This window comes from Pholcus phalangioides, unplaced genomic scaffold (assembly GCF_987345545.1).
Source record: "Pholcus phalangioides strain wild (caught in Gottingen) unplaced genomic scaffold, Ppha-v1.0 ptg000004l_1, whole genome shotgun sequence".
NCBI lineage: Eukaryota > Metazoa > Arthropoda > Arachnida > Araneae > Pholcidae > Pholcus > Pholcus phalangioides.
The window spans coordinates 37152364-37173496 of NW_028301597.1; the positions used below are offsets into that span (position 1 = coordinate 37152364).

Below are 21133 nucleotides of genomic sequence, written 5' to 3' on the forward strand. Positions count from 1 at the left end.
CAGGAAGGAATACAGCGCCATTCCCCACTGGCGGTGAGTTTTTGAACTTTTTTATTTTCCGGAAAAGTGAATCCCATGAGAATTCCTGTAAACTATTACCAAGTTTGATAATATCTTGTCCAGTAGTTTTCCTTTTATGGCCATGTCAAAAAAAGTGTAACTTTAGTTATAAAGACCCTGTATATACTGGAAGGTGGCAAAATTTCATCTTTAACTTTCAGTTTATGAGAAAACAACGCAGGCAAATTGCAATGAGTCTAAATGCCACAGCATCGCATGCTAGCAAAATATTATTTACAAATTTTGAACCGTGAAATTTTAAAAAAGTGACTTGTAACCTTTTGTCATCTGAGCATAGAGTTTAAGTAAGCTTGTAATAAAAAAAAATATGCGCTAAATTAATCAAATAATGAAAATTTATTTGTCCGAATATTTGAATAAAAAGAATTTGCCAATTGCATAAATGAAATTCATTCTGGATTGGAATTGTGCTTAATAGAAATCAAATTTTGAACTCAAAATAACATTTATTTTCAAAAAGAGAAGATTTCTGTTTATTTATATCTGACAACTACAATTTTCATAGTTTACTCATGTAAATTTCTAGCTCAATATCTGATATTAAAGATATAAATTAAATATATTCTATATATTTCTAATAACTGATATATATTTTTACCTTTATCTGATATTAAAATCTATCTGCTGTGAAGGGATAGGCAATATAGGGTGGGGGTGAAAATATAATCTTGAGAATACGTTATTAAACCATTCAATTTACGGCCAAATTACATTCAATTTAAACAAACAAATCCCCATTGAGAAATGAAGTTTAATTTGAAGAAATATTTGAAACCAGAAAAGAGAAAACACAAAGAAGAAAACACTAAAAAAAAATTTCTATAAATGAGAATCAATTTCACCGGGGAAAAAATGAATTCCTTAAAATCTCAATTAATGCGCTAACAAAACTAATGAGAAAGAATATCGATATTAATCAGATGGTTTTTGGGCAAAAAAACGAATTCTACCTTTTTTTTTATATCTTGCATCTAAGAAAAATTTCTTTAATTAGGTGGGAAAGAATATTATTGATTATTTCCGTATTAAATGGCGAGTCTTTTCACAGAAATACCGACGCTAATTACGTGCGAGAAGAGCCAAAAAGCGATAAAATATTATGAATGCAATTAAGAGACGCAATCCAAAATTTCCGATTTCGAGAAAACTTGGAGCAAAAGTAGTAAATTTTCTCATTTTATTTAATGTAATTTTTTTGAGTGATAAAGATACATCACGGGATTGTTATACAGTCCACGCTCGTTATAATGATTCTTTCGTTCTACGGTAAATGGACTTTATACTGGGAGGTCGTTATATCGAACGTTTAAATTAAAAACCGCATAGTCTAGCTTCTCAGAAAGATTGTATATTGTATTGGCCGGAATAAAATAAACGTGCTTACATTTCTTGTTATAATGATGAAATCAAAATGTGCATCAGGGCACAAAATTAAATACATAATACAGTACGTGTACTAATGAGTACGTTGTACTTACGAAAATACTGTGTATGGCCTATGGCTATATTTGCTTTTAAGAACATGTGACGAAATAATAAGTTCACTTGCCTATATATTCTCCCATTGCGAAATTGAGGAAAATAGCGTAATGAAATTTAAAATGATATGAAAAATCAATCACTTGGAAAGTGAAAGTGAGAAAGCCACTTGTGAGAAAATAAAACAAAATCATAAGAGCGAAGTTTTCGGTGATGGCACTAGTTAATCATCGGGTTTGCTGTAGAAGTGACAGTGATTTAACTTTGAATAACTATTATGTTTCATAGCCTTTCTTCTGCAAGCATCAAGGCCAAACAAACTCAACGATGATTTTGTCCATTTATTTGGAAAAAAAAAAGAAGTAAAAGGGAGCCGAACCGAGTCCGGTCGTTGTAATGGGTTGAATGGCATTTATCGGATAAGAAATAACATGATGGGAATGAGAAACACTTGGAATCTGCCTTATCGGTCGTTATAATGAAACGGTCCTTATAACAGACCGTCGTTATAGCGAGCGTTGACTGTATATCAGGTGAGAAAAAAATAAGTTGACTTGCTCACTGATTATCAATGTACATTTCACTCACTGCTCGAAAAATAGATGGCAGCACTATAACAAGTATTACACAGAAACAAACATCAAGTTAGGATCACAACACGTACACACACATTCCGACATGTACCAATTCGTTAGAAGTTCGGAAAGGAATGTGGATGAGGTGCATGTCTGGTTTAGTAGTAGTAGTAGCTCTTACCAATCATAGGATAGCTACAGAAATTTTCGCACATAATTTCCAGTATCTCGCGATATAACATCTATTATGACATTTCGATGCTTCAATACTTGGCGGTATCTCAACTGCAAACAAACACAGTGTATTCCACGTTTTTACATTTAAATCCATGTTGTTGTGGGATACCTCAGAGATATGGTAAGTCATGACCGCACTATCAGCAGAAATCAATTACAGTATCATGTTGCATGTGGGAAAAATCACGATTGATCAATTGCCTTCAGCGGCTCTGAGTACATGTTCATCGCCTTCAAGTGACATGAATTTAAGAAGCAGGAGTCTTCAGCCGCTGACACACCATGGGCCTACATTTAACGTTTCAGCCAGGCAGGTGGGCCACTGAGCTTTACAACACACGTTATCGAAGAGCTGGCTGAAGACACAAATGGCCCGTAACCATGTGTTAAAGGCCCCTGATGTAGAGCCATACACAACAGCATTATATATCTTACTGAAATGTCTGATACAGAACTGTTACATAGATAAGGTTTTTAACATTCTTTTTTCGTATCCTGTGAATGTAGTATAGGTGTAGTATAAATGTATAGGTGTTCTGTAAGGGGATGGGGATTTTTTTTTTTGCAATTGTTATTGTTGCAAAATCGTTGAGCTCATACCGTGAATAATTATTTCAGTATCCCTCGAATATTGGTAGCAGCTGCGACCAAATGATTTCATGTTCGCTCTGTGCTACGCTAATATATATATAATTTTTGTTTATTTATAGATTTTTTTTAGTAATTACCTCTGACATAATGATAATGGAAACGAAATAGATCAAACTATGAGAAAGTAATGTATGACATATATATATTCCACATTTTCCTGGGTATAATCCGCGGGGGTTATACATTAAAAATCATTGGAATTTCGATAGAAATTTCGACTTCAGTAAGGATTATAATATATCGCGTTGTGTCTTATCTGTAACTTTTCTTGGCAGTTTGGCATAGAAAAAAATAAATTCCATATAAATGTGTGAAAAATATTTGCAGGTAACAGTAGAAAAATTGACATTTTTCCTTCAAAAATGTTACAAACGACCCTTTTCAATTGTTATGATTTCATTATTGATGAATGAAATGCAACACATGTGGACTATATGTCGCCGTAGACTGTATATATACGATGATTATTTCTCTCAAAGTAACGAAATTAACATATGAAGATTATACGCTGTTGGATTATACGAAAAAAAAAATCTGTAAATATGGGCAATACAATACAACATCAAAGTGCTCTGCAGTGGAAATCCCCATAATAGTGTTTTCTACATTTCTTTAAATACTTCCAGATTGCTCTGCGACATACGTTGTAGATTTTGGCATATTCTGTTTTGGGAGGTAGTGCTTGTGAAAACAGGCCTAAATAACTGGGTCTTTTCCTAGACTCTTTATTTTGTCGCTCCCCTTGAAAGAGATGAATCCCATCCTCGTCTTCTGCGGCAATTATGAAATCTGATAATTATGTTGATATGAAAACATACGAAATATTAGTTCTGTGCAGAAAGAGGGACAGCAGCTTATATGGTGAAAGTCTTTGATTCCAGACATGCCGCACGTTGTTTTAGACTGCCTGGTTTCGTGAGCATTGCCACACCAAAAATACACGGTAAGAGCTATAGCTGTTATGGAATTATTCATATAGAGTTTGCAATTGCATTTTTAATTAGGTTACCGTGTTTTTGAATTGTATGACATCCATATTTGTTGTGAGCATCTTGTCTTCAGTCACCTCGTTGGGCATTTTGCCTGTTATGGCTTTGTTTTTTTATTTGTATCATACCGTATCATAATGATCTGTGTAGTTCGAGATAGTCGTTTAAACTTTGAACAGACATGATAAAAGCACTATATGCTTCTGAAAAATGATCATTTTTATATAAATGTTTACTAACATATATATATTTATTCAAAAATAAACAGATTCAATAATTCCAATAACAAATCATCAGTTTTTACTGGAAAAATGTTTACAACTCATCAAAAAGAAATTTATTTTATGCATTCGTAGCTGCGAGAAAGAGTTCAAGGTGAGATTTACTAACACGAAGCGATTCATCATTTCTGCCATTCATGTATCAGAGAAAGTTTGGAGAATTTCCAATGTTTTTATTCTGCTTTCTCACCTATGAACGTATCAACCGGTGAAGAAACGTGAATGATAACATTCATATTCTGTTGAATGATTCTTGACGAAACGAAAAAAAAAACTATAACATTTGTTGGTTTTTCGAATATTTTACATCGAAATATATGTCTATTGAAATATTTCACAATTTTTTCTGCAGAACTGGAACTTCAAAATTTTTAATATCGGTCAAAAGACGAGAGATATTTATGATATGAGCGAACAAAGCCTGATGAATTTTATGTTATACTTCCTGTAAACATGAATGATACATAACTTTTACATGTTGTACTACAAAATACTCACAAGAATATTACAATAATTTTCAGACGTGATAAAGTTGTTATGTCTGTTCTTGTTGGTAAGAATGCCAGACGTCGGACATTGGTAGCAACACATACATACATACATAGCCACTGTGATGGTCGGGTGGTCGACTGAAGTTTGTCTTACGTAGTTCCCAACTTCGAGCCACAAATCTTAGCCGATTTGGGAGTTTAAATGTCTCGCCACAGAGAGTAACAGGCCTACAACGGTGCAATTAATCAATCATTACATTTCACTTATAATTAGAAAGATTAACTGCAAATGGCGGAACCAACATAACGAGCATTACACAGAAACAAACTACACATTAGGTTCACAACATGTACACACACACATTCTGGTATTTACCAATTCATTAGAAATTCTGCAGAGGAATGCGTACGAGGTGCATTCACGGTTAAGTAGTAGTAGAAACAAATACATATATAGTTATATCAATAAATTAATCAACGAAGCTTAGGAAAGGAAATGTATTTTATTAATTTAATCATGACCATTCCTTGCAGGTGGTAAGGGAATTCGGTCTCCATGTAAGTATTCTTCAATTCTTCAGGATATTCAATTACTCTCATTGAAAGAGGGAGAGAGGGAGAGTAAAATAATAATATTTCATTTTTAGAGCAAGGGTTTTCAATCTTTCAGACACAAGACTAAATTGAAGTTTCCCGCGAATCCTTCGGGCCTTCAACTGATGTACCGTAATCCAGTGTGTCATCTTAATAGAAGGGGCAGCTGGGCCAACGAGTTAAAAAAGGGCAAAAATAATTAAATTTTGGTCCTTTTTCTGTCGCACTGTGGTGATTTTCTGAACACGAGGACTGATAGCTAGTCGAGGACCTACCATTTATTGCCGATTCCGAACGGCAGCTTTCGACAATGTGCCTTTTTTTTATATTCACCGAGGAGTTGGTTCGCTGATCCCTCGCACTGTAGGACTCCCTGCGGCAACAATATTTGTTAGTGCAGATCTGCCAACTTTCCGGATTTAGGCGGGAGACTCCGGATTTGTTACAATTTCTCCGCATTTTGGCAGAAAATTACATTTTACGCGAACTTTCACGTTGTCGTGACGTCAATGACTGCCGTCGTCGTTAGGGAAAACACCCAGAGGACAGCCGTGGTCATTTCCATCGAGCAACCGTAAAAAAAGTCTTGGTGACCGCATTTAAGCAACTGGCAAAGACGTGATTTTATTTACGTAGCATTTATCGGCAACCATTTATCAGGTGGAAGTCCTTGGTTGCCGAAATTCCTGTATAATCGTTATTGCATTCCATTAATAGCCGTGCGGTAAACACAAGTTTTTTCGTCAGCAGCTTTGTATTGTGAAGTTTTTCAATTGTTTCCTCTGATTAAATATGTCTTCAGAAAGAAAATATAAAACTTTAAGCTATATAAAAGCTTTTAAGATACCCAAGATTATCAATCACTGATAGCATCCACGAAAGGAAACACATGTTTTATCAACAGTATGTAGAATTGTAGATGTGATTTCTTCATTCTGCATGGGAAAACTGACACATACAATTATATTGTGCTCAGGGGCAAAGCACAACCTACCTTGGGGGGGGGGGGGGTTGAGCTTTTTCTTAATTGATTAAATTTTTTTTTTAATTTTTATTTTTTTGATCGAGTCTATGAGTGCCGGGGGGAAATACACTCTCTGGAGAATCTCCGGAATTTCTGGATTCCAAAAGTTGGCACGTCCGTTAGTGATAATTTTGCTGTCGTATCTGTTGTACACCTGTGTAAGGAAATTTTCTGACAAAGATGAATCGAGTATCAAACGTGCGACACCTCTTAACATCCTTTGGTACTTCAGGCGAGTATCTTATCGACCTGAACCAGCAGCTCCCAAAAAAAATAAAACAATGAATTACTTTTATTTACTCTGAAATTATGTGTCTTTCATTAATTATTAATTTCGATTAATTTTGAAATACGGTTTTTTTTTACTAATTCTGAAACTTTTTTTTGGCTAGCTACTGATTAAAGTAATTAATTTTGAAAATAATTTTAATATATAATGACTTAAAATGGTTCTGTAATTAATTATTTCTATAATTCTGAAATTATTTATTTCTCAGTGTAACCTTGAATTCACTTTCAATAATCATGCGAATATTCTTTCATTGATTGTCAAATAAATCTGACGGATTGGTACGTGTTGAATTGTGCGTGTACGTGTTGTAAATCTAAACGTAAAAGTTTGTTACGGTGTAATGCTTGTTATGTGTATTGCTGCCACCTGCCATCAGTTTTTCTAATAATAATTTTCTAGAATAATTGTACCGTTGTAGGACTAACTACCATATTTGACAAATAGACAATTCTTGCATGCCCTATTAGGGTGGGTCGAGTAAATCTAGAGCAATGGTGCGCAAACATTTTGAAGCCCCCCCCCCTTTTGACCAAACCCCCTTCCTTTGAACCCCCTCCCCTTTTGACCAAAAAAATTTATTGGCGACTTCTGCGTAGGCTGACCATATGTCCCGGTTTTCGGGAGATTCTGATTTTTCTGCCATTGAACGTGCTGTCCCGAAAGCCCTTTTCGGAACGCTTGTTGCGATTTCAATTAGGCGATATTGACTTCCAAAGATATTCAGTTTTTTAAATATCATATAAATACGTATTCACTTTGTTTTTTGATGTACTTGGTGTCCCTTATGTAAGATGGAAGTGTAGCGAGGTGTATGGTCCTTGATGTTCGTATGAAAGGTGATTAAGAAAGAACCATCCGCTTTCAAAATGAGTCTACACTTGAAATCAACCATTAAAAAATTTTTCATAAAACGTACACATCCACCTGTATGATTGGCACATATTACTAATCATTCTATTTTGTATTTTTAATTGTTAAAAAATATACAATTTTGAAATCGGGTGATTCTCCCACATTCTTTTCTTTTTGCAAGGACATTGCATATTCATGATTTGGTCATGACGGAGCCGATATATTGATTATTGTATAAGCAGAATTTGAAAAACACACATTGTATGATACATGGTAATCAGCTCAGCTGAATAAAGGCATTCTTCAGTTTTAACATACAGTATTTTTAAATAAAAATTAATTTCTTATTTGGAAGTTTTTATTTCGGAGAATCTCTCGCGACTCCTCTAGTGCATTGACGTGACCCCACGTGGGGTGGTGACCCCCGGTTTGCGCACCACTGATCTAGATTATATGAATTTGTATGTTTGTTTGTGAAAGCGTAACATATATAACTTGCGATTCACATTCCGAGAGACATCGACCAACATATTCATGCAAGTACGTTTCAAGAAGACAGAATGAATAAAGAAATATAATGTATAAAAATTCAGAATTTTAGTTTCTTCAACTTGAAAAAAACCCCAAAAATAACAGTAACCTGACACTATTTCCTGACACTAAGTAAATATCATAAATCATGACCATCTGTTCCTATTTGCTTATCGTGAATTTCAGTCATACAAAATAACATAACATCCCATTTTTGACCGCGTTTTGAATTCGTGAGAGAACAATTGCACAATTTTTTTATACAGGGTGGTTAGTTAGTTTCCTTCGCCGCATTTTACTGGTGAGCCGTTGATCCTAGACGTTAAATTCAAATTAGAAAAAGTATCCAAATAACGAGTATAACTTAGATACACTATTCATGTTGCAAAGAATTGTGTAGTTAATTAATAAAATAAAAAAATAACTTTTTTATACCGTCGTCCCCTTGTACTCAAAAACCCAATTAGATAGTTGTCTCTCCTCTCAGTCCAAGGGGAAAAAATACGTTTCTTAGTACAATATTCGTTGGGATATTTTAATTCAAAAATCGGAGGAAAAAGCAAAATAAACTAACGGACAATGCTTCTTTCCTTCATTTATGCTGTTTTTTCCCAACTTTTCTCCAATTTTTGAAACACTATATTTTAACGAGTATTGCACATGGAAACGTGGATGTTTTTTGCTGGCATCAAGAGAGACAGGGCAACCACTTCCAAATAGGGTTTTTGAGTACAGGAAGTCTGTATAAAAAGTTAATTTATTTTAATAACTACACAACCCCTTGCAATATGAATGACGTATCTAAGTTCTACACATTATTTTAATAATTTTTATAATTGGAAGTATGCCTCTAGGATCAATGGTTCGCCAGTAAAGGCGGAAAGGGGAATTATGGAGTCACCCAGTATATGATAAATGGTTACTTATACAACATATTTGAGAAGTTACAACAAATGACACATTAATTTAACATGTTTTCTCTAGTTTAATTAATTAATCTAGTTAATAAATGAATTTAACGTAATCTAATTGACTTTTAATTAACACAAATTAATTAACTTGATTTAAATAAAGAACTAGGTAATTATGGTTTACGGAAATCTTATGTATCACGTGACATCTGTTTTTTTTTAAAATTATTTCTGTTCTAGTCATGAAAAAAAAAAATCCAGATTGAAAATCGGGATAACATTTCTAAAAAGTCATAAAACACCAAATTTCTTTGAAACAAATTTTGTAAAACAGGTATAATATTATCTAACAGTATCTCTCTCTCTCTCGTTGAACCTTTTAATTTCCAAAATATTTGTCTCATATGAAACTTTGTTTGAAAATTAATTGAAAAATGTTTTTACTCCATGCGTTGCGAAAACACAACGTTAATCAAAAATTTGTTAACATTTTAAGCGGTTATTAAAATTTTCCATTATCAATTGTTAAAATATTTCATTTTTGTCACTGATCTGCATTATAGCTGCCACATTGGAAATAAAAGCAAGTTAAAAAACCAGAGATATTTTCGGGGCGACCGAAATAAAGCAGATCGAGTTTCACGAGATATCTCGGGATTTCCGATGTAATGGTTCAAGCAAGTGACTTTTTTGAGCTTGGTTGAACCGAGCTCAAAAAATTCAAATCTGAGGAAACAAACATAAAATGACACGTACAAGATATCGTACTGATATGAAAAGTTTCGGATATCTCCAGCTTGCATCGCCTTTATAGAAAAGAATCAAGAATGTGTTACGTGTCAACACGTCAAGAGATGATGCATCCAAGGAAATAATAACGATGTGAAACTGTGAGAAAAGATGACAAAGGCCATTTTTTTTTCGTCGCGTGTTTTGTTATTTCATCGTAACAAATTCATTTATCAGAAGGCGGAATATAATACCGTCATTTAAAGTTTCATAATTCATGGCATGTGACGGTGAATCCGGAATTCTTAAACGTGATGAATGCATACAAGATCAATATCCCACTTTTGTTGCATATTACGTCGTGTTTGTGCTTCAGAGGTTAGAGGAAGGGAGCTCAGCCTTAAAAAAAAAACTCATTATTTATCACTTGAACATGTTACACACAAAACAAGGAATAAAAGCAAAAGTATAAAATTTTTTCATTGATCTAAAAAATTTCGTACGATGATTATATTTATCTAAACTTAGTTAATATTGTCATTTCAGGCTTGAAAATTTTCTGAAATATTGAAATAAATTTTTGAATGACTTTTTCCTGCTTTGATATCGTGTTTGTAAAATTGATATAATCATAAGATGTGTGTGCCAGTCACACAATAATGAACTTCTGAGACTAAAAAAAACCGCATAAGCTAACTTACAAGCTCATTCTACTTTATATGCTGTTCTCCCCTCCTCATTTTCAGTGATTTTCGAATTAGAATATCTCACCGAATAGTGCGCTTGAAACGATTTGTTTTGTTAGGCTCAGGAGAGACGGGGAAACACATTTCTAATTGGGTTTTTGAGGACAGAGTGACCAAATAAAAGGTTTATTTTTCTAATTTAATAATTGTACCACACATTGCAATATGAATGACATTTATTTGAGTTCTTCACGTTATTTGGATACTTTTTCCAATTGAAGTATGTTAGCTAGGATTAACGGTTCGCGAATTATTCCAGGATAAATGGACTTTCCTATGTACCCTGTATGTATACTATAGCAAGAATAATCCTGCACACAGAGCAGCAAAATGCACTCATGCAATTTTCTCACTTTCATTACAAGCGATAGCTTGCAGCACTTTCTAAAAACGTAACATCACCATATACCTATACTACACTTGGAAAATGAGACGAGTTCTCTCTCTCTCTCAAAGTATTTAAAAATTAAAGAATAAGAATATGTTTGGTGCACACACACCAACTCCTTTAAATTTTCCAAATATATCTTATCCTTTTCGAATTTTTTTGGGCCAGTCGCCCCACTCGAAAAATTTCAAGAGAAACAATATTCACATTTATTACTTAACATTCTGTGTTTTTAATTTTTAAGAAATATACGATTTTGAAACCGGGTGGTTTTCTCTGAGTCACCCTGTATAAGTATTAACTTGATATATTGAGATTATTGTACAAGTAGAATGTATGATACAGGGTAATTAGTTCAGTTGAGTAATGACATTTTTTAGTTCCGACATATTTTTAAAATAAAAATGAATTTATTATTTGGACGCTTAATTTCTCGCGATCCACTCAAGTTCATTGACACGGCTCCCAGGGGGTCATGACCCCTCTTTTTGGGAATTATTAATCTACATTAAACTGTTTCTTACCCTTTTTTTAATAACATAGTCTACATGGATATAGCGTTCACAACGATATTGTTCTGAAATACAATTAATTATAAGATTCGTATTCAATTCACATTCATTCAATTCCCATCCTATCATGATCATACGCGACACTGGTTTTCCAAAATTTGTAAATTTGGATGAGATAGTTTGATAACTATAATCGGTATTGTCTACTTGTAAAATTTATATTATGTCATTCTTTTTCGAAAAAAATAAATAAATAATATCAGGAAAATTAATATTGCAAAAAGAAAAACGTGGTTTGTTCAAATAAGATGCTATTTTTTTCAAAAATATTTTAAGCAATAATTGAAACTGATGGGAAAAATTACTTTGAACAAAAAACTTCATAATTCTTAAATCTAATAATATTCTGTTTCTCACAAGCACATTATCTCTCTCAGACCCTGTTGCCGAAAATGTGGTGGTTGATTTTTCTCACTGTAGGAACTTTTTTTTAACCTCAGGGAGTCAAGCCCTGACTTAAAGGATTGTGTAAGTTTTGAGTTAGAAATATGATGAATATAAATTTTGACGACTTTCATCAGAGGGCAGCACTTAAAGGTGAACTTTCCGGGTTTTTTTTTAAGATGGCTTAAAGGAGAAAGTGCCTCCAGGAACAGCGTCATTTACTACATAAAATGTAGCAGTAAAATTCTAGAAAACATTATATGTGAATATGAATGTATATCCTGCATCATCTTGGCTGAGAAAATGTGTGATCGAGGAGAATTTTTTCTTCACAAAAAAAATTAAAATTGGATTTTTAAAAAAAATAAAGATTTTATTTTTACTGATTTTTGTGCTTTTTCAGTATCAAAAAATGCAAAACATCTTGAAAATTCTAAAAAAAAAAAATGAATGCTCGGGGTCAAAAGCATATTGTCAAAATCATGTAAACCACATACAGTAAAAAATACAATAAAAATAATTATATCGGAAAATAATTCAATTAGGGATATATTTCAAATAAAAATTTCACTTACCCTTCATTTAGAGAAGCCGATAACGCGATCATCGGACGAATCATAGAGAAACTGCACGCAATTAATAAGTAGTAACATGAAATCATTCTCGTATAGTTTTAAAGGTACTAATACCCAAAATTTACGAATAATCTTAGATTAATAACAATGCTATTTTCAAAGAAAAATGCTGATCTATTATTCAATAGAAAAAAATCATAATTTATTAATTCGCAAAACTTCGCTATATAATCGCAAAATTTTGCGTTATTTTCCCAGAGAAATGAAAATTCCCGTAACGAAGTTTCTATCTGCGCTGAAGTATCTAACAGGTCGGGATATTTTCCAGGAACTTGGCGAGTTTTCTACCGGATAAATACTACACGAGAGAAGTGTTTTCTGTCTTTTTTTTGCCATCTCCAGATCCATGAGCGCCGCCGTTTGCATGCGGTCGAACGCATGCGCCCGTAAACTAGTACCAAAAAAAAAGCTAAAAGATAATATTAATACAGGAAAAAAGATTCTGTGTTGTCTTCCCTCTCATCATTCTTTTACCCTTACGGTCCAAAAGTGGCCATTCCTTTGTTTAATGATGCAGAAGGAGAACAATGTCTCGAGGAAAACAAAATATAAAGGAGAAATGATACAAGTATACGAAAAAGAAAATTCCAATTAGGATAGGACAATATGTGTTCTAAACTTGAAAGCCGGGACAATATTATGCAAATTAATGTATCAATTCCATTAAGCTTATGCATCACGTTCGTCATTAGGTGAGTTATCGAAGGAGTGATCGCTATAAAGGGAATAGGATTGAAAATTTACAGCTAATACTATGATCGGGAAACAAATATTTTCTGAAAGTGGTGATTCAAGAGATGGGATTGTATCATGAAAGATATCTCTGCTCCTGTTTTCATTCTATGGATATATTTCCAGAAGTTATAAAAAATTATAATTTTTTTAGATGACAAGGTACAGCCAAACTCGGTTATAACGACACCTTAGCTAGAACGGAGATGATTGGTGGACCCCGGCTGATTTCTATGGATGATAATGTTTAAACGTGCTTATAACGTTGATGAAAACGCAACGACCTCGGATATAACAACATATATTTTGAAACTTTGCTTCCGTTTAAAAACACTTCCTATGAAAATATTAAGTTTTTTCAACGACGCTTGCTTGAATTCAAATACGAAAATCAGAGATGAAGGTAGTTTTCACAATTTATATATAAATGAAGAATATTATTATGAAAATAAAAATAAATATTCATCTCGAATATTTGTCAAAGTGGAAGGCTATTTACTTTTCAGTAAAATGATTTCTAGTTCCTGTCAGATTTGCTGTAGCACTTTATTTCCAGCCAAGAGTTAATTATTGACAATTGACAATGTTTGTTTTTTGGCAGGAACTGGAGATTTCCTGTGTATATTATTGTTCTAATAAGCTGTACTTCTTCTCGATATAACAAATGGTCACTTTAATGATAGTGGAATGACTTCACATTTGTCTTTGACTGCATCTGATTTCATTTTTGATATTTTCAATTGTCTTGGAAAATTGTCTCTGTTAAAAGGACACCTCGGATAAGACAACATAATTTCGCTGCCTCTTCGAAATCGTTATAACCGAGTTTGACTGCGTTTATTTTTTATGTAGAGATGAATTCCGACGGTGTTCTAGTGTTTTGTGTATAGTAAATCTATAATAAACCCTTGACTCCATTTTTGAAGTCTGAAATTTGTCACCAAAACACCGAGGCCTGTCGTTTCAAAAAGATTCTGAATGTATCTTTAATTGAAGAATAACTCTATCTGACTCATTGAACTAGAGATTGATTTACATAGGCTCATCGAAGTCTGTGGATCCCAACTTCGAGGCGCAAATGCGAGCCCATCTCCCCGTTAGAAAGGACAAGTCTGGCCGGAGAGAGCTACAGCCCTTACAATTATTCATTCATTACACTTCACTCACTATGAGGTGAGAAAGAAACTCACAGTTTAAAAAATTGATAGCAGATGGCAGCACTACACATAACAAGCATTACACAGAAACAAACTTCACGGAAGGTTCACTATGCATACATACACATTCCAACATGCACCAATTCGTTAGCAGTTCCGCAGAGGAATACGGACGAGGTGCATGTCTAGTTTAGCAGTAGTAGATTGACATAGGAAGTGCAGGGAATATGGCAGGCATCTTCAACCCGTTGCTCGCAAGCACCACGGTGCTCCCCTGAAGTACCTTGAGCGCTTGATGCTCGTGTCCGATTTCGTGCTTACGAGCACTTGATCAACGTTCCAACTAAACACCTTGCACGAATCGCATTCAAGGATTGAAATCATCCTGATTTCATGCATTGGTATGCCAAACGTGTTGTATGGGTGCACACACACACACACACACACACACACACACACACACACACACACACACACACACACACACACACACACACACACACACACACACACTTTTTGTTTTTTGACTATTTTCTAACTTGAAAAATGGAAGAACCTGAAACCGCATTTTTTAAACATAAAAATCGGATTCTCTCGTCGCTACACAGATAAATGCGTGGTATTTAGAAGTAAATACTATGTCTGAGTAAAACGGTCCCTTTATGTTTCATCCTCTATAGAAACGTATTGATTGTTCTTTTTAAAATGGATGTGAATTGGTACTACGAGAAGATTTTTCATAGCTGGGGCTGATGCGAAGATGTATTTAGGAGAAAAAAGAAAATTCAACTGCCCTTTTTGCTGGGATTCGAGCCAGCACCTCCTAGAGATAGAAGGCTTCCGCACGCTGCTCGTGACGTCACGCAAGTAGTCCGTCCTCACTCATATTAAGAGGAAAAAATTCCGCTGCACGTGCTAGTATCATCGTCGCGCGGAAAAGAAACGATCGGGCACTGAGTTGGCGATTTCTATGCCTCACATTGAATCACCGGGCGGTATTTGTGAACCAACCCGGAAGATGCTACGCCAACATAATAAGGAACGAAATATAGGATGCTGGGGTGTTGACAAACTTGTTAGGTAGCCTTACCGGGCTACTCCCATGACGCTCCGGTGAACTTGGCAACCCATGTCGAGGCCTTCTATCTTTGGGAGATGCTGATCGAACCCACGTCCTCTTACTTGTCGCGTAAGTGCACTAGACTACATAATGGAAATGAAAATTAATCTTTCCTTAGAGCTGGTGTGCACTGAACGGCACTATACATGGACGGTTGGACCATATTCAGGTCAAAGTGCATAATTTATGACACTACTACTCCTATTTAACCGTACATGCATCTCGTACACATTCCTCTGCGGAATTTCTAACGAAATTTGTACGTGCCGGAATATGCGTTTACGTGTTACGAACCTAACGTGGAAGACTGTTGCTGTGTAATGCTTGTTATGTGTAGTGCATACCATCCGCCATCAAATTTTCTAACTGTGAGTGAAGTGGAAAGATTTTATCTTTGTAGGTCTGATGCTGTCCATGGCGATACTCTTTGACGGGGAGACCGGCTCGAATTCGTGAAAGACTTGCTGCAATTGCTGACACTGCCACCAGATGGCGACTTATTCGATAAGTCAGATAAGTCGCCAACTGGAGGCAGCGTCAGCAATTGTGAGCTTGAACCTGAGTTTGGTTCGACGTCCATGTACGGTCCCGTTCAGTGCACACGAGCTCTAAGGAAAGATTGAGATATTCGTTGCCTGTGTAGACTGGTGGACTCACCCGGCAATTGAAAGGACGTGGGTTCAAATCCCCGCATGGACATTTCACATCTCTTAGAGAGATATCGAAGCGTTCCCGAAGGATAGATGTATCTGGAAATTTTATTAAATAAAAAGTAACATAGAGCTGCTTCTGACAAAAGAAGCGGCAGGGCTTGAAGAAAGAAAATTCATCTCCGCATCAGCCTGCTATTAAAAACCTTCGTATGGATATATAGCGGAGAGTGAAGAATAAAAATTCCAGCAAGTTTCGTTCAAAATACGGGAAAAAATGAAACGTTTTTACAAAAATAGTCAAGACAATCAAAATTACGGGAATGTACACAGTCTTCCTGTTACGGTCACCTTCTTAAAACAATTTTCCAACCCGCGATCGATAGCAATATCGCATAACTGGTCCCTGAGCTGAAAAAGTTGTGCACTCCAGTCCTATAGTGTCCGCAATATCTCAACAAATAAAATCGCGGATAAAAATAATATGTATTTTATCCCTATATTTCTCCGTAAAGTGAACACCTATGTATTAGCGGTCAAAAACCAGAATATCTAGGGTGATCAATCTAGATAAGTTCGACAGTGCTGCCATAAGCATCGCCAGAGTTTCACCAACTAGGGTACATAACCCCAAGAAATCATAAAATAACTTCGAATTTTGATAAATCTCCTAAAAACAAATCATTTGTTTGAATTAAGATTGTGACGAACAAAACATTTATGAAAATTCAGAGTTGGAGCAAAACTTTTGGACGCGTGAATATGTCTTCTAAATCACCTGACGATACTTCGCAAAAAGTTGCCTGACGAAATTATTTAAACGCTCATATCTCAAGAAGTACCTAATAACGCACGTCAAAAGCAATGATATCGTCAAGGTGCGTATGGCAAATGTGCATCTAATGATATCACTCCGGTTTCAATATCTCTTCCCGTCTGGGCACCAGACCCGCTGCCCTGATTCGTAACAAATTGTTTTCGGCTACATCTCAGAAAGTACTCAACGCACATAAAAAGCAATGCTATCGTCAGATGTACTTGGCAAAGCTGCACCTAATGATATCACTCCGGTTTCAATGTCTTTTCCCGTCTGGGTACCAGACCCGTTGCCCTGATTCGTAATAAATTGTTTTCGGCTACATCTCAGAAAGTACTCAACGCACATAAAAAGCAATGCTATCGTCAGATGTACTTGGCAAAGCTGCACCTAATGATATCACTCCGGTTTCAATATCTCTTCCCGTCTGGGTACCAGACCCGCTGCCCTGATTCGTAACAAATTGTTTTCGGCTACATCTCAGAAAGTACTCAACGCACATCAAAAGCAATGCTATCGTCAGATGTACTTGGCAAAGCTGCACCTAATGATATCACTCCGGTTTCAATGTCTTTTCCCGTCTGGGTACCAGACCCGTTGCCCTGATTCGTAATAAATTGTTTTCGGCTACATCTCAGAAAGTACTCAACGCACATAAAAAGCAATGCTATCGTCAGATGTACTTGGCAAAGCTGCACCTAATGATATCACTCCGGTTTCAATATCTCTTCCCGTCTGGGTACCAGACCCGTTGCCCTGATTCGTAATAAATTGTTTTCGGCTACATCTCAGAAAGTACTCAACGCACATAAAAAGCAATGCTATCGTCAGATGTACTTGGCAAAGCTGCACCTAATGATATCACTCCGGTTTCAATGTCTTTTCCCGTCTGGGCACCAGACCCGTTGCCCTGATTCGTAATAAATTGTTTTCGGCTACATCTCAGAAAGTGCTCAACGCACATCAAAAGCAATGCTATCGTCAGATGTACTTGGCAAAGCTGCACCTAATGATATCACTCCGGTTTCAATGTCTTTTCCCGTCTGGGTACCAGACCCGTTGCCCTGATTCGTAATAAATTGTTTTCGGCTACATCTCAGAAAGTACTCAACGCACATAAAAAGCAATGCTATCGTCAGATGTACTTGGCAAAGCTGCACCTAATGATATCACTCCGGTTTCAATATCTCTTCCCGTCTGGGTACCAGACCCGCTGCCCTGATTCGTAACAAATTGTTTTCGGCTACATCTCAGAAAGTACTCAACGCACATAAAAAGCAATGCTATCGTCAGATGTACTTGGCAAAGCTGCACCTAATGATATCACTCCGGTTTCAATGTCTTTTCCCGTCTGGGTACCAGACCCGCTGCCCTGATTCGTAATAAATTGTTTTCGGCTACATCTCAGAAAGTACTCAACGCACATAAAAAGCAATGCTATCGTCAGATGTACTTGGCAAAGCTGCACCTAATGATATCACTCCGGTTTCAATGTCTTTTCCCGTCTGGGTACCAGACCCGTTGCCCTGATTCGTAATAAATTGTTTTCGGCTACATCTCAGAAAGTGCTCAATACACATAAAAAGCAATGCTATCGTCAGATGTACTTGGCAAAGCTGCACCTAATGATATCACTCCGGTTTCAATGTCTTTTCCGGTCTGGGCACCAGACCCGTTGCCCTGATTCGTAATAAATTGTTTTCGGCTACATCTCAGAAAGTGCTCAACGCACATCAAAAGCAATGCTATCGTCAGATGTACTTGGCAAAGCTGCACCTAATGATATCACTCCGGTTTCAATGTCTTTTCCCGTCTGGGTACCAGACCCGTTGCCCTGATTCGTAATAAATTGTTTTCGGCTACATCTCAGAAAGTACTCAACGCACATAAAAAGCAATGCTATCGTCAGATGTACTTGGCAAAGCTGCACCTAATGATATCACTCCGGTTTCAATATCTCTTCCCGTCTGGGTACCAGACCCGCTGCCCTGATTCGTAACAAATTGTTTTCGGCTACATCTCAGAAAGTACTCAACGCACATAAAAAGCAATGCTATCGTCAGATGTACTTGGCAAAGCTGCACCTAATGATATCACTCCGGTTTCAATGTCTTTTCCCGTCTGGGTACCAGACCCGTTGCCCTGATTCGTAATAAATTGTTTTCGGCTACATCTCAGAAAGTACTCAACGCACATAAAAAGCAATGCTATCGTCAGATGTACTTGGCAAAGCTGCACCTAATGATATCACTCCGGTTTCAATATCTCTTCCCGTCTGGGTACCAGACCCGCTGCCCTGATTCGTAACAAATTGTTTTCGGCTACATCTCAGAAAGTACTCAACGCACATAAAAAGCAATGCTATCGTCAGATGTACTTGGCAAAGCTGCACCTAATGATATCACTCCGGTTTCAATGTCTTTTCCCGTCTGGGTACCAGACCCGTTGCCCTGATTCGTAATAAATTGTTTTCGGCTACATCTCAGAAAGTGCTCAATACACATAAAAAGCAATGCTATCGTCAGATGTACTTGGCAAAGCTGCACCTAATGATATCACTCCGGTTTCAATGTCTTTTCCCGTCTGGGTACCAGACCCGTTGCCCTGATTCGTAATAAATTGTTTTCGGCTACATCTCAGAAAGTACTCAACGCACATAAAAAGCAATGCTATCGTCAGATGTACTTGGCAAAGCTGCACCTAATGATATCACTCCGGTTTCAATATCTCTTCCCGTCTGGGTACCAGACCCGCTGCCCTGATTCGTAACAAATTGTTTTCGGCTACATCTCAGAAAGTACTCAACGCACATCAAAAGCAATGCTATCGTCAGATGTACTTGGCAAAGCTGCACCTAATGATATCACTCCGGTTTCAATGTCTTTTCCCGTCTGGGCACCAGACCCGTTGCCCTGATTCGTAATAAATTGTTTTCGGCTACATCTCAGAAAGTGCTCAACGCACATCAAAAGCAATGCTATCGTCAGATGTACTTGGCAAAGTTGCACCTAATGATATCACTCCGGTTTCAATATCTTTTCCCGTCTGGGCACCAGACCCGTTGCCCTGATTCGTAATAAATTGTTTTCGGCTACATCTCAGAAAGTACTCAACGCACATCAAAAGCAATGCTATCGTCAGATGTACTTGGCAAAGCTGCACCTAATGATATCACTCCGGTTTCAATGTCTTTTCCCGTCTGGGCACCAGACCCGTTGCCCTGATTCGTAATAAATTGTTTTCGGCTACATCTCAGAAAGTGCTCAACGCACATCAAAAGCAATGCTATCGTCAGATGTACTTGGCAAAGTTGCACCTAATGATATCACTCCGGTTTCAATATCTTTTCCCGTCTGGGCACCAGACCCGCTGCCCTGATTCGTAACAAATTGTTTTCGGCTACATCTCAGAAAGTACTCAACGCACATCAAAAGCAATGCTATCGTCAGATGTACTTGTCAAAGCTGTACCTAATATCACTCCGCTTTCAGTATCTCTTCCCGTCTCGGCACCAGATCCCGTTGCCTTGATTCGTAATAAATTGTTTTCCCGCTATATCGTGAGCAGTTTATAACGAGAATAGGTGACGTTTGTTTGCTGTTCCGAAGACAGCCGATGATAACGACACAATTTCATCATGTCAGTAACTAACACGCGATTCAAGGCACAAAAAAACGCATTCACGTCAGAAATTTCTGCCGTGTGTATGATATAGACTACCCCTAATTTTTTTTTTTTCAATTGCAGAATATCGAGGTGATAAATTTCTCTTCCCGGTCAAAATTTCCATTTCTAAATACTTCAGTACATATTTTTCCCCGTTTTCTCAGTACGAAGTCATTTCCTTTCTATCTCTTACCTTCAGCATGTAACCGAAAAGCAAAAAACAGAATCCAAAAGTCTTTTATTCATGGTATTTCATCGTAAGTTCTCACCTCTGAATACGCTTTGGCATGTCTATCTCGAAACAAAACAATCGATTTCAATACTATAAAAGGGTTTTCAGCGTGTTTATGTGATTGCATGCAACATATATATATATATATATATATATATATATAAACCGTATCCCCTGTTCTTTTTTTAACACTGAATCCATTTTCAGTCACAAACAAGACACGGAAATGTCACCCAAAGACAAGACAAAGAAAATAATACAGACTTTTTCCAGAATCTTCTATGAATAATATGTGAAAAAAATCTATTCGGATCCAA

The 21133-nt window shown here is 36.4% G+C and overlaps 1 protein-coding gene across 1 annotated transcript in view; it reads right to left on the minus strand.

Moving 5' to 3' along the window:
* The window catches only part of LOC149087384 (glycine receptor subunit alpha-2-like), a 54975-nt gene extending 42256 nt beyond the window's left edge, over nt 1–12719 (minus strand). Inside the window, exon 1 of the mRNA XM_089231843.1 lies at nt 12383–12719. Within this exon, the coding sequence (XP_089087969.1) occupies nt 12383–12468 (86 nt within the window). The 5' untranslated portion in view covers nt 12469–12719. The remainder of the gene's footprint in view (nt 1–12382) is intronic.
* Between the last annotated feature and the right edge of the window lie 8414 nt (nt 12720–21133).